This window comes from Penicillium manginii (genome assembly GCF_028828005.1).
Source record: "Penicillium manginii strain IBT 31320 chromosome Unknown utg000006l:1.0-4164085.0:1.0-4166146.0, whole genome shotgun sequence".
Classification (NCBI taxonomy): Eukaryota; Fungi; Ascomycota; class Eurotiomycetes; order Eurotiales; family Aspergillaceae; genus Penicillium; species Penicillium manginii.
In genome coordinates, this window is record NW_026643107.1 from 2,464,076 (window position 1) to 2,478,089 (window position 14,014).

At 48.8% G+C, this 14,014-nt stretch overlaps 4 protein-coding genes across 4 annotated transcripts; 3 read left to right on the forward strand and 1 right to left on the reverse strand.

Annotated features, from left to right (window-relative positions):
* Positions 1-346: 346 nt before the first annotated feature.
* On the forward strand, positions 347-2,639 carry N7533_009290 (RNA polymerase II mediator complex middle subunit MED1; the record flags this gene model as incomplete). The annotated part of the gene is made up of 4 exons (XM_057105940.1): positions 347-1,639; positions 1,750-1,837; positions 1,888-1,946; positions 1,998-2,639. 4 exons carry the CDS (start codon positions 347-349, stop codon positions 2,637-2,639), a joined length of 2,082 nt encoding a protein of 693 aa, XP_056957389.1.
* Positions 2,640-7,077: 4,438 nt separating this feature from the next.
* Positions 7,078-8,641, forward strand: glnA (glutamate--ammonia ligase; the record flags this gene model as incomplete). Its single annotated transcript, XM_057105941.1, has 6 exons — positions 7,078-7,080; positions 7,166-7,198; positions 7,288-7,380; positions 7,583-8,087; positions 8,145-8,530; positions 8,588-8,641. The coding sequence occupies 6 exons, from the start codon at positions 7,078-7,080 to the stop codon at positions 8,639-8,641; spliced, it is 1,074 nt and encodes a 357-aa protein (XP_056957390.1).
* A 965-nt stretch (positions 8,642-9,606) lies between these two features.
* On the forward strand, positions 9,607-11,801 carry N7533_009292 (Zn(II)2Cys6 transcription factor; the record flags this gene model as incomplete). Its single annotated transcript, XM_057105942.1, has 3 exons — positions 9,607-9,761; positions 9,853-10,963; positions 10,995-11,801. 3 exons carry the CDS (start codon positions 9,607-9,609, stop codon positions 11,799-11,801), a joined length of 2,073 nt encoding a protein of 690 aa, XP_056957391.1.
* Positions 11,802-12,743: 942 nt separating this feature from the next.
* On the reverse strand, positions 12,744-13,404 carry N7533_009293 (uncharacterized protein; the record flags this gene model as incomplete). The annotated part of the gene is made up of 2 exons (XM_057105943.1): positions 12,744-13,192; positions 13,266-13,404. The coding sequence occupies 2 exons, from the start codon at positions 13,402-13,404 to the stop codon at positions 12,744-12,746; spliced, it is 588 nt and encodes a 195-aa protein (XP_056957392.1).
* Between the last annotated feature and the right edge of the window lie 610 nt (positions 13,405-14,014).

Consider the following 14,014-nt stretch of genomic DNA (forward strand, 5'->3'; position numbering starts at 1 on the left):
TGGCAGGGCTTATTGCCGGCAAAAATTGATGTTGTCCTACTCTCAGGCGGTGAGGGAGCCTTTTGTTCTGCCGGCCGCAGCTCAGCTGTCAACTGCGTATGCCGGCGTCGTTGATCTTGAGGGTGCAGTGGATTGAGCTTCTTGTTTTGCGCGTCGTGTGAGGTTATCCTGGCGCAACATTTGATAGCGATACCAGCTCTTTGATAGCTCTCCGATTACTGGAGCCACTCCGAAATCTCCATTGACCTGCAGCCTGCAGCTCCCTCACGGCACCACGCATTTAAACGGCTCAATACTAGGCTTCCGCCCATGATATCGCAGTAAATCCACTGCGATACACTACGCCATGGCGACCCCATCAGCAAAACCGGGTGCAACTCCCACTCATCTCACCTCATCGCCTCACCCAACCTCCGCGCCTCTCTCCCGATCCATCGCTCACAAATCGCCTTCAATGAGAACCCCGACGGCTTCTGGCCCAGGATTGAATCAGCCGCCAAGCACCTCGTCGCACCAGTATACCACGCCTCTTGCAGTGACAAACACGGTGGATGATCCCGTCAACTTCAGCTCACCTTCAGCGCTCCTAGCGCTTGGCGGTTACGCTGGAATCAGTCCTTCGCCTGCTGTGCATGATAGCTTGGTTGGCACCAGCATGAACGAGAATGATATTCAGAACCTGGGCATGCAAGGCCTGAAGCTTGGGGTCGCAAGGGATAGCGACGAGGAACAGAGGCATCGCATCGAGGAAGTTGTTCGGAGTCTTCGCACCCGCGTCGCAGGGAGAGGGGTTTCTCGGGACGGCATAGAGCGACTGAGTCGCTTAGAAGGCCTTGAACGTCTATGGCAGGATGACAACATCAACATCGCAGGGAACTTTGTTGACTTAGAGATCGAATTCCACGCTGGCAATGACGTTGTTAAAGAAGTGAACTTACAATATGCGACACCAGAACACAGCGAGGGTGGGCGGCGCGAAGCTGCTACTTTGGTCCTGAAACGAAATCTTATACAATCCCTCCAGGACGCCGAATCAGGGAAATGGAGATCGCTCGGACCGTTTTACAAAAATCTGCAGTGGCTGGCCAAGCTGGACAAGCTCAGCCAGGAGGTGAATTGCTTTGAGGCACTGGAAGGTCTTGAGGATAATCTAAAGCGCATCTGGGTGGAAGAAAACAAGGATGGACAGCACGGAGGTGATCATGAACATCTCTGCAATGGGGTAATTGGTCGCCCGACGATGCATAAGGGCACCCGGGTTGGACTAGGCCTGGAATACTGGGTTGAGCAAGCGAAGCTACTGGATTCGAACAATGCCACATCTGCCGATTCAATGGCAGTAGACCACCCGCAAGAGACAGATCCAGAAGTGGAAGATCAACAGAAAACATGGACTGTCATGATAGAATGTGAAGAAGGATACCCATCCCTACGCATTTCGAAAGAATGGATCGGAAGCGAGATCTTTGGACCCAGAGAGCGCAGTGAACCGTTACCCTCGATTGGATCTGCGGAGTCGGTGAACTGGCTTGAGCCTCCTCAGACCATGCGCTTGCCACAAAGTGACCATCCCGATTCCATGGCTCTCGATTCAAATATGATGGGGCATTCACCCCCCCAATCGTCGATTTGTCGCCAAGTTAGAACCTCCTCTTGACATTCCAATCCTCGCAGCATCCACTATCCATCAGCACCTTGGTATGCAATTACCTCAAGATTTTAAAATGGTGACCTATGATGGTTTGTTAGTTCCAGGACCAGCGACGGACTCTTCGGCTCAGCTTGGTCGAAGAAAGCACAAAACTTCCATCCAAGCACCCGATTCAGCGGACAAATCGTGCGCAAAAGATCATACATACACCTTTCAAGCATTTGAATCTGTCACAGGCCGTACAATTTCCGAACTCCCCTTTTCTCATCCTCGGCAGCTCGCCGAAATTTTGCCAGTAAGCTTCTTTGGTCTCTAACTTTCAGTTGTCGGTATTGATTTGAACCAGGTCCTCCGCCAATACGCTTTGCTCGCCAGCATTATACGACGAGCCTTTAATTCCCCTCTGTGCCAAGACAAGAAATCGAAGCCGCAAAAAACCGTGTCCTTCAAATCTTCCATACCTACAGACCCCATTGCGGAATTACTTTCTCAAAACGATGGATTCACCATCCTGAGTAATGAGGACCCCAACGAAGATAGATTGAACTTTCTCTTGGGCGATGGGTTTGAAAGTGGCACCGACTGCGCCACCAATGGCGCTCAATCTAGTGATCATACAGATGATGGTATCAATGTGGACATTACATTACGCACACAACTCGGACAAGCGCCGGCTGTCATGCTTTTCATCACTGATTCCAGCCGGGTCTCGGATCGGACTCAGCATGATGACCCGCTAATATCAATTTGTTTCGAGGTCGGTCTTAATGGTCGTATATCCACGGTGGACAGCTCAGGACTTGTGCAAGGCAAAGCACACCATTACAATGGTGACTCAGAGATGCACGGGGCAGACGATTCTGGATCCGATTCGGAACTGCAGAATGTCCACAAGAAGATCGCCAGGGTCCTAGAGATCTCGCAGGATATCGGCATTCTGGTGGAGTGGGTCCTGCGTTGGCAGCGGCAGCGGGCCGTCAGCGGCTGAAGCAGAGACAGGAGTCCGAACCTCTAGGGGCTCTCGGTCTCGCTATCCGAGATTCTTCCTGGGTCTTCTGTTATCGGATCACCGTTGCGCCAAGTCGGGACAGCTCGCATAATTTGCGGTCTTATCTAATTCTCCAGTACGGCTTCCCACCCCTGGTTTGGTCCCTGAGCAAGTGGTTCTCGGTTTATTGCCGTGTGCACTGTGCAACCAGTCAAACAGCTCTGTTTGCCGTGCGGCTAGTGGCAGATCGACCCTGAGGCTTATCTGACCATGCGTAAATATTGTGATTCCCGCGCTCCCGCTGCGTATTGGCAGTTAATCAAAGATCATGACAGCTCTACACCGAGCAGCGGCGGTGCCCTGGATCGCAAAAACCCGCAACTCAGAAGTATTCACATAAAGTCTCGCGAAATGATGTTGCACGGAAGATGTTTCTAGCATATAGCTTCCAATGAACAGAGATTAGGCCTCACCCAACAACAAAGGATTTTGATCTCTTTCATACTTGCTTTGATACTACTAGTGTTTTCCTATAATATGAGTTCAAAGCGTAATGCCACTTGAAGTTAGCATGCAAACACGGTAAGAAAATACTGCCAGTACAGGGCTCAGCGGTATCACATGATCCATGTTCATGTTCCTACAGGGAAGACGCATCGAGAGACACTTTGAAACTCTGAAACTTGGCGATTTTCCACCAAATCATCATCATTACACTGGTTTGTCGATCGACACCCGGGCATCCCCCAGCGGTGCGGGGTTACCACTACTAATTCTGCAGCTTTACGTCGTCCTCGCATCGGAGACCAACAAAAGGAGAAAAAATTGCGTGAATAGCCGAATCTGAAGTCTACGATATTTACCCATGACGCGCCGGAAGCGAGCACGAGGCCCAGGATGAGGCACTAGGCCCTTCGGTGGGATATCTTATTTCTGGAAAGAAGGAAACGAGACGCTAAGAGTCATTGAATATTCAATACTGAAATACACAGTATACATGAGGGTTTATCAGAACCAGTCGTGGTACGCCACCCCACCAGCTGAGGCTTTTGCCATGGCTGATGATGGAGACGCTATGACATCGTTATCAGTGCCTGGGAAACCAGTCGTCAAAGTGCCCCTCATTATTTTGCGAGTCCACATTCCGGTGAGGCATTTAAAGCATTGCTTGGAGAAATCCCTCCTACGTGGAAGATATTTGAAGCGTAAGTGAACATGTTGATCCATGTCGAGCCTTTCTAAGGAGACGTAGTATTCAAAAAACAAATTGAATAGTCAGATCAGAAATCCATACTCTGCAGTGATTACCGTAAAGTATGCCGGGGCAGAGACCTCCAGTCCAAACGCTGAGAATGGCCAAGCGTTCTAACCCGACAGGGGTAGTCAGCGTCATGTGTCAGGCCAATGAGAGATGACCGATAAGAAAGCCAGGGTTAATGTCGATCCCGGACTAGATTCACCAGAATTGACCATCTGGACCACATCTGGACTATCCTTTGCGTTTCGTAGTTGAAATACAATTCCACTTCCCTGCTGTGGCCGAGGATGGATGTATGTGTGACTTTCCGCTTCTCTTAGGGCCTAGGGTATCCTGGATAGGGCATTGTGCATCGTCTGGAACCCGGCTGGAACCCGGCCCGGCCATACTATCTGCATAGTGATGACTAACGCACCTTTGAGTCATGTTTCACACTATGCTATTCTTGTGCGGAAGAATCGAAATAGAACTCAGCGCGGCTGTGCAACACCGGACTACTCCCCTAGAGAAAGTGATCGGGGTTGACCGAGATGAGGTGCTAGTTCTGGCGAGTGCACTGTACTATATGTACTTGAGGTCTCAGGTATTCTTAGACAGGGCTGAAAGGTGAGGATCGGAACCCTTAGCCACTATAGGTTCCCTTCCCGATTCTCCCCCCCCCTAAATCCCCCGACATTTTGCTGAACAGCCATTTGCCCAAGAAAATACGGGGGGAGGATCAAGTAGCCACTTTTCAGAGAGTTCATTGTCCGCCGTGACCATCTGGAGAATCCCTGTTCTGGGGTTTCTCTCCTTCCTTCTCCCTCTCCATTCACGAAGGGCTAACTTTTCATCCGTCCATCCGCCCTTTTACCCTTAATAAACTACCTAATGCGGAATTTTCCCACATCTGACTTAATTTTTTTTTCTTACATAGCCGAGTACATGTAATATAATTATAAAACAAACAGGAAAAATTCAAAAATAAAAATCTCAAACGCGACTCGTGATACGTTCCGCCGAATCCCAGTGCCGTGGCCGGCATCGGGGCGGTTCCATTGGACCATGGTCCCGCATGATTGGTGCTTCGCCGGGGGGTTTCGAGAACGTTTTGCCACGCTCCACTTGGCTGGCGACTCGAAGTGGCTGGGTGATGGGGGTCGATGGGGGTCGATGGAGTTGGATGATCGTATCGGTACTGACTGGTATCTTGTTGGTGGAGGTCCACCCTGCATCGGTGGGTAGGGTATCGACGCATGAGGGCCTACGGTAAGATTTGCATATCGCGCAATATTGGACATCGCTGCAGGTACACTGTGGGCGATAAGGTCTAGACGGCGGTGCTGGAAAGCTAGAACTTCACTAGGGTTGGACATGCCACGCGGCACCGTGCGAAGCGCAGATACACCAATGGCATAATAATAGTTATTGGCCGGGCTTCAGGTACCATTTTGTTGGACACTGGGGTGAATCTGCGGAGGAAGCTCGAGAATATACACTGAAGCTCGACGTGTCTATACTGGTATTTTTACATTAGTCTTGGTCTGAGTCTTTGCATGTGCATGATGTGCTAATGCGTGGACCCTTTACAAAGTATGCTCATATGTACGGAGTACATCTTATTTATACTGTATTTAGAGGATGCACTGGCATGTATCAGATGGCTTCAATAAAGCCAAAGTCTGAAATTTATAGCGAGTAGTTTGTACGAGTAGCGTGATTATTCTTTGCTTTTTCTGATAAGTGTATGATAATGGATTTGCTTGACCCCAGGGCTATGTATGTCTGTTCCTAATATCTAATATCTAATATCCAGTCCCGGCCTCACTGTTGATATGCCAAGGCTGCATGCTAGCGGACTGACAGCTTGTTTTGCCTGGGCAGGTAGTATCGCAGTGATGCGATGCAAAGCACGGCATGGGCCCGTAAATTATCCGATAAGACAGATTTAGATTTTAAAAATTACGGAATGTAGCTCTTTCGTGCCAGATGGCCGGGGCCGACGGGTGTTGGGCAGAGGGGGAACGATGAACGATCCCCCGGATTTTTCCCGCTCGGGATCAGAGGACCTGGATAAGACGTGGGGTTCATCCCCTTACAGGAGATCACACACGACGACCCCTGACCAGATTTAGGAGGCAGATGCGTGGATTCCTCCAATGGAGAGAGCTAGATTTGAATAGATTTGTAGGCCATGGCAAGCCTCTAGGGTCGTTCGCGAATTGTTATCGGTCCAACGGGAGAAGGGGGATTGATCATATTACCGGGCCCCATTACAAGGACTAGTCGGTGATTGGATCTTGTTGGGTGATGGCTATCACGCGGAAGAGGCAAATATATCCTAAAGATATCATGGACGAAGTAAAAGATACTGGTTTACCGCTAATACTCTGACGTTGGAAGTATTGTTACCCTCGAGTGGCGGTCTACAGAAGTAAACCCGGGAAAAGGGGACTGTTAACCTTGAAAATGCGGAGGTCGGAGGAACCCATTTAGAAATGGACGTCCGAGCAGCCAGTACGACTGAGTTTGTGTTTGCGCAGTGGAAGATCGCTTGTGATTGTGTTGAACTTCTCGGCGACGACCGGGGCACTGCAGCGCTTGTATGATGCTACGATGATGACACTGAGGGTGGCGCTGAAATTCTGGGAAGCTGCGCTTGTCTCGCTTGAAAGTAAAGGACAAAAGGGTTTTTTGGTAAACTTCTAAACCCCCTGAGGCCTCTCCTTTTTTTTTCCTTTTCCCATGTCTATAGATCGAAAGAAGCAAATACCTCAAAACATACAACGAGCGATTTTTCTGTTTCCCCAACGACCCCGGTTTCGGGCAGGAAGAATGTGTTTTAGTATGAGGCACTTTTTGACGCCGACAGGATGTAAGGCGTAATACGGACATGTAAGATTACAGTAATGAAATACCGCTAGTGAGTTTCGGGAGTGGCTGACCCACGCCTTCCTCATTCTCCGTCTTCCCCCCCAAAAGGTGAAAAGGCAGTGACTAAATTTAAATCTTTATCTTTCCCCCTCCCCACCATCTAAAAACTCACCCTTCTCCCTCTTTTTGGATTTTCCATCCATCAGTTCTTTGTGTTTCCTATCCTTTGGGATTCCCTCTATCCATCTCTTCAAATTACAACCAGCTTGCTTCGCAAGTCTGCCTCTCTGTGTTTTTTAAACGCTTCACATCACATCACCATTCATTATGGTACGTGCCTCTTGGCCTCCCTCCCTGGCGAGGCCGTGACTCATTCATGATGGATCTGAATGCTAACAATTTTTTTTTTCAATAGGCCGATTCAACTGTCGTCTCCAACACGGAGAATGTGCGTTTGATTCTCGATACTTTGGATTTCCACAATGGCCTTTGAGCCAGAGAGGAAACACTATACTGACTTGCCCTGGGGGTGATTAGCTCATGAAGTACATGTCTCTGGACCAACGTGGCCGGTCCATGGCAGAGTATATCTGGATCGATAGCCAGGGTGGAACTCGCTCCAAGACCAAGGTATGTGTTTTTTATGTCATTATTCTTCTCTTTTTCTGCAGAAATATATGGGTTGGTGGGATTGCAGCGTGGTGGCGTTCCCGACCTTATCGAATCTGTCTCGATAAGCCCAGGTTTCCCCCACGCGCGACGCAGCCGCCCGTATCACGTGAATAATGAGGGGCACTTCATCGATCATCGGCTAACCAGATTGTTCCCATAGACTCTCTCCAAGCCCGTTACCTCCGTTGACCAACTACCCGAATGGAACTTCGACGGTTCCTCCACCGCCCAGGCCCCCGGCGACAACTCCGATGTCTATCTCCGCCCCGTCGCTATCTTCCCCGACCCCTTCCGCCAGGGTGACAACATTCTGGTTCTCTGCGAGACCTGGGATGCCGATGGAAGCCCCAACAAGTTCAACTTCCGTCACGACGCTGCCCGCCTGATGGAGACCAACGCCGGAGAGGAATTCTGGTTCGGTCTTGAGCAGGAGTACACTCTGCTCGGCACCGACGGTTGGCCCTATGGCTGGCCTCGTGGTGGTTTCCCCGGTGCCCAAGGTCCTTACTACTGCGGAGTCGGAACTGGCAGGGTTTATTGCCGGGACATAGTGGAAGCCCACTATAGGGCATGCCTCTATGCCAACATCAACATCTCCGGTATCAACGCCGAGGTCATGCCTTCCCAGTGGGAGTACCAAGTCGGTCCCTGCCCCGGAATTGACAGTAAGTTTCAAATCTCTATCTACTTGCCCCCGACAGCAAACTGACCAAGTTGATCAGTGGGTGACCACCTTTGGATGTCCCGCTACATTCTTCACCGCGTTGCTGAGGAGTTCGGTGTTCGCATTTCCTTCGAGCCCAAGCCCATCAAGGGAGAATGGAACGGTGCTGGTCTGCACAGCAATGTCTCCACCGCTGCCACCCGTGCTGAGGGTGGTATGAAGGCCATCGAGGCTGCCATGAAGAAGTTCGAGGCCCGCCACGTTGAGCACATCGCCGTCTACGGCGAGGGTAACGAAGAGCGTCTCACTGGCCGCCACGAGACCGGTAACATCGATAAGTTCTCATATGGTGTCGCTGACCGTGGTGGCTCCATCCGTATTCCTCGCCAAGTTGCGAAGGACGGCAAGGGCTACTTCGAGGATCGCCGCCCAGCCAGCAACGCAGTAAGTTTTTCCAAGTTATAATCTAGTTCTGATCGATTATTAACATATTTTCTCTAGGACCCCTACCAGATCACCGGTATCATCGTCGAGACGATGTGTGGTGGCCTTTAAGAAAATCGTCATATCTTAGCGTTCCGATACCCTCCGGCATCAACTGGGAGTTCGGATCATGAGAGCGGCCTTACTGCGCGAGGGAGCCCATAGATTATTATCTCCGGTGCCTTTTGTCTCTTATACTTTGCCGTCCGTCTTCTGAACCCTATCCCATCCTTCTCCTGGCGCCAAGGGTCCGCCTCCTCGTTCATTTCAACTCCCTCGTTGCTTCCGCCGAATCTCCGTTTTTTTTCCTCTTTCGACTTCCCCACAACGTGGGTTATGTGACACGTACAATAGCATAGAACCATTACATGGATGGAAAACACAGCCATCGTTTGAACCCACACAATTTGCTCACTGCTCGTTTTCATATTCTGTAAATCTTAAAATGTACCGCCTTCGTAAGTTCCGGCTATGCGCATGGATGCACGGGAGATATCACGAACTAGTAGCTACAGAGAGTAGAAAGTCGACGAATCAAAAATTTGGATAGAAAGCCAGCAAAAGAAATTGAGGCATGTCAACCTTGGAAGCCTAACAAGATGACCATCATGATGATCGCGATAGAGGAAGAATACGGAGGTGAACGTGGCGCTGCACCTGGGCATGAGCTGACAGTAGCCGATCACTATATTGAGGTTGTTTTTTAGGATTGCATTCAACTTGACGCTATAACCCTTTCAGCATACCCGACGCCCCAACCGGATCTACTCCACACGCCTCCGATAATCATGGCCCGCGATGCTTTCTCGGTTAATCCAAGATGATGCCGAGCCTGAACCCCACATGTACAACAAACCCCGGGGTTCAATCTCTCCGCCTCCATGCCAGACGGGTAGCGCCCCCCCATACTCCTCCCGAGGTCGGCCATCAAAGTACACCTGATTGCGTGATGTGCAGCAAAGATAATTAACATTACTGTATATCGTCGAATATTCCTTTGCATAGTCTCCTGAGTTGATCGCAAATTACGCCTCCTTATGCCGGCTCAGGCGGGAACGCTGAAAACGCTTACCCGAAGCTGCGAGTTCTGTCGCTCCAGAAAGGTTCGATGTGATGGCCAGCGACCATCTTGTAAGACGTGTTTTGATCATCAGAAGGAGTGTGTTTATCGAATATCCCCACCAAAACCACGGTAAGCCTGATTAGCCACGACTGACAGAGAGTTGTTGGGCTTTTTGCGGACGCAAATTTTTCATGAAGAATTTGCTGATATCTCGCTACAGACCAACAAAAGCGGTAGTCAATGCCCTTCGCTCAGAAAACAAACGACTTACATCCTTGATACAACGATTAAAGAATGCCATTACGCCAGAAGAGCTGTGGCTGACTCTTTATTCGGGCGAAGATGAAGTCCCGGATACACAGCAGCAGGGCGCCACAACGTCACTTGCATCAAGCAATACAGAGACTGTTACTCTAAATGGAGAAGAAATAAACGCCCAGACGGAAGAGTCAGAGTTTGTTAAGCTTGTCTCTCACCAAACGACCTTTGACGCATCATCCTATATCTCAGTGGACGAGTCCGGCAACTTCAATAGCTTTGGGCCTTCATCAGCCTGGCAAATGATGTCGCATGCCCCAGAGACTGTTCAAAAAACAGGAACTGCCAATGCCAAAAATGCATTAGTTGCCAATGCAGCCCTATCTCGTCAGCTGGAATACCGATTAGCCACTTTCGATGAACTTGCTGACGTACCCATCGATCTGGCAACTCATCTTCTCGAGCTTCACTGGAATCGACAACACCACACATTTTTGCTAACCTATCGGCCCGCGATAATACGTGGCCTATTGGAGGGTGGCGAGTTTGGGTCCTCATTTTTACTGAATAGTATTTTCGCCTGTGCTAGTAAATTCTCCACCAGACCTGAGCTGCGAGACACCTTTGGCAATGCACAAGAAGCGGGGGCCAAGTTCTTTCGCCGCTGCGATGAGATAATGAGCAAAGAAAATCTCCTTCTTCACCCAAGTCTAGCCACTATCGTCGGACTTCTACTTCTCGGATCAACTTATGTGGCACGTGGTGTGACCACGAAAGGCTGGCTTCTCACGGGGTACGCCTTGCGCATGATATACGATCTCGGCCTCCATATAGACCGCAAGACATCTAACGATGATAACGCCATCGAAGAAGAAATCCGGAAAAGGATCTTCTGGGGCGCTTTCATCTGTGACAAGCTTCAGAGTTTATACTTGGGTAGGCCCTTCGCTATCAAATTGCGTGATGCCCATGTCTCGCTTGAGTTGAAGGATATAATGGAAGAAAATGAATTGTGGACTCCATATGAAGATTTGGCAAATCAGATGATGCACGACAAGATACCCCCCGCCGAAGTATCCAATCTACTCAGTCTCATGCTTTCAGAGATTATGTCTCCTCTCAAAAATCATGACGCGGATAATCGACGAGTTCTATGTTGTTGGTGCAACAGTGGAAAGTGCTCAATCAAGTCTGCGCAGTATAGACAATCTTTTACAGCAGTGGGAACAGAATCTACCTGAGGGACTACGCATAGATGCCACGAGTCACTGCGGACCAGCAGTAAGCCATGCCCCAAATGTCCTTTGTTTACATGTCATCTACCACGCATTGAGAATACTCCTACATCGCCCATTAGTGGCTGATGGACATCTGCGCTCGGCATCACCGCCGGCTGTGTCATGGAAGCGCTGTTCCGAAGCGGCGGAAAAAATCACGCAGATAGTCGCTTTGTATCGACAGCTATACACCTTGAGGGGAGCTCCATATCTAATCAGCTATGGCCTTTATGTGGCGTGTACGATACATGTTCGAAATATGGGCGTGAATACCACTGGCAGTGAAGTAGTCAACGAGACTTCTTCTACGCTAGAACGAAGTGTCCGCTGGCTTGAAGAGCTGGCAGTTCCCAATCCGGCTGTCGCGAAGACTGTCTCCATCATAAGGAAATTGATGAGTGCGAGAGGGGTCAGTTTGAACTCTTTCACTGATACTGCTGGAGCCGCAGTGCAAGAGGAGTTGGCCAATACCGAAGAAGGTCATGGCTGTGGTACCGACTCAAGTGCCATAGCTCGTGAAACAGGCTCATTTATGGACCCATATTTCTTCAGCAGCGAATGGGACGAGTCCTTTTCAGGTGACCTTCTGTATGGATTCTTGGAACAAGAATCCTTTGAAGGAATAATTCCGTAGGAGAATGTCCAGATTGATGCTATATGGAAATCACGTTATATGCTAGTCCTGTAGACCGAAGCTAGAGCAATCAGACAGACTATTATAGATATCACTGTCGTGCGCTAGTATCAAGAAGCGACAGGCGATGAAGTGATTTATGACGAGCTGATACTCTTTGTTTTGATATACTGCTACTGGTAGTGTTCAAAATGACCCGAGCCGAGCCCCGCAAATTCTAGGAAGGAATAGAAGAAACGCAAGCCATTGTATAGTACTTGAACATCAGGCTATACAGCTTGGCTCTCTTTTGCAGGTCTATAGCGAGGCTTTACTTGATTGAAAGTATACATGTTAGCAGCACACAGACAAATCTGAGCATACTTTATTCGAAACCCCGAAGCTTACAGAGAGCCCCCAGAAATCGCAACACAGTCAATCTCAACCTTGAAACAACTTATTTAACACATACACTGGTATCTCAGGTACTTTCCATATTCAATGTACTAGTAGATTCAACTTACTTTAGCACCCTTTCCCAGCTCTGACACAGAGACACAGACTCTAGCTGGCTTTGGGTCGGGGACAGTAGAGATATCTAGTCGATTATGAGTATTATTCAAGTGCTGTTTATGATATGGGGGTCATACAAACAGCATTCATGGCAGCGAAAGGACCATTGTACAGTCGGTGCAGGCACTGCTGACTTCATCATTTCGAGTCAATTCCCGAGCCGTAGGTGACACCCACATACAATACAAGTATGTCAAGCCCACGAGGAATAGCTCATTCAATGCACCCCACGTATAGGTTTTTGGTTTGCCGAAATGTTGGCGACGGAAGCTTTGACAAATAGTCTTGGCAGCATTCAGACATTTCATAATGATTTCGTCAGGTGCTGAATCAGTGCTGTTCGTGATGAGAATACGATAAAGCTGTAGTATAGCGTAATTATAGTTGGCCTTAATTCCCAACAGGAACATGAAGATGAACGCCTAAAGCACACAACTCAGATGCGAAAAGTCCAATGCTCACGAGGAGGACAGACCATGACGCAAGAAGGCCACGGATCTCGGTGGGAGCAATTTTCACGATGGATATTGGGCCACTAACAGTCATGGGTCCGAGTCCAAAGCCTTGAATAAAACGAGTACCATAGAGGACATTGGCATTTGGAGAAAAGATAGCCATGATGGAGCCAATGCAATAAATCAGGGAGTATAAGCGGAATGACCAGATTCTCCCAATCAAGTCATTTACGAAGAAGGTCAACGCAGCACCAACTCCGAAGCCCACGTAAAATATGGAAATAAAAATGCTTATGGTGCTCGCGTTGGATCCAGAACTGATGTTGAAATGGGTTTGGAAGCCAGGAAGGGACGGTATGACCGACGATGCACCTTGATCCCAGACTAGACACGCAACAAAAGCAATCAGCCGGTATGGTCATGCGACCGCAAAATCAGTGAATTGCAATGTACTTACTGACGGGAAATCCTCCGATAGCGTAAATGAAAGTCGAGAACAGCAATTGGCGGTTGAAAATGACCTCTCGCGGCGCGTCACGGATGCCTTGACCATAGCTGCCCAGTGGAGACCTGCGGAAAATATCTCTAATAGTCATATTGCTGAGTGCTAGCTCAATCTAGAACTTGCAAATACCATCCCTGGTTGCTAGGCAGATACCTCTAGATTTATAGACACAGCCATGACGCCCTATTGAGTACGGCTCAGCCACAGTCAATGTTCCTCTCTTTCGCCGCATCAATCTTGTCAGGTGGATATTTGAATGGCCCCCTTATTTTGCGCCCGAATTTGACATATGCAGCAATACAGACCAGACAATGCTATGGACGTACCCCATCTAGGCAAATTCCCTCATGAATCATGTGTTAAAATTGATTTTACCATACTCATAGCGAATACCCTCTATCTCCAGGATTCGATGATTCTTTTCATTTATTCGCTCATTTCTTATTGGAACTTGAAGTAATTATAATTGTTATGGAACTAAAATTGCTCATTAAATGACTGCTAAGCCCCATCTATCATGTGGTAGGCTGTCCTCTTACCTAAAAATCTAAAAATCCAGAGATAATACCTCCAGGGCTTACAAGCATAGGACCTGCAGCAAAGTACATATATACATAGTACTATACTACTCAGCACATATATCGAATCCCCCGAAATAACGAATCAGACCTGTGTAAAAATTAGTAATTCGCTCTCGCGGG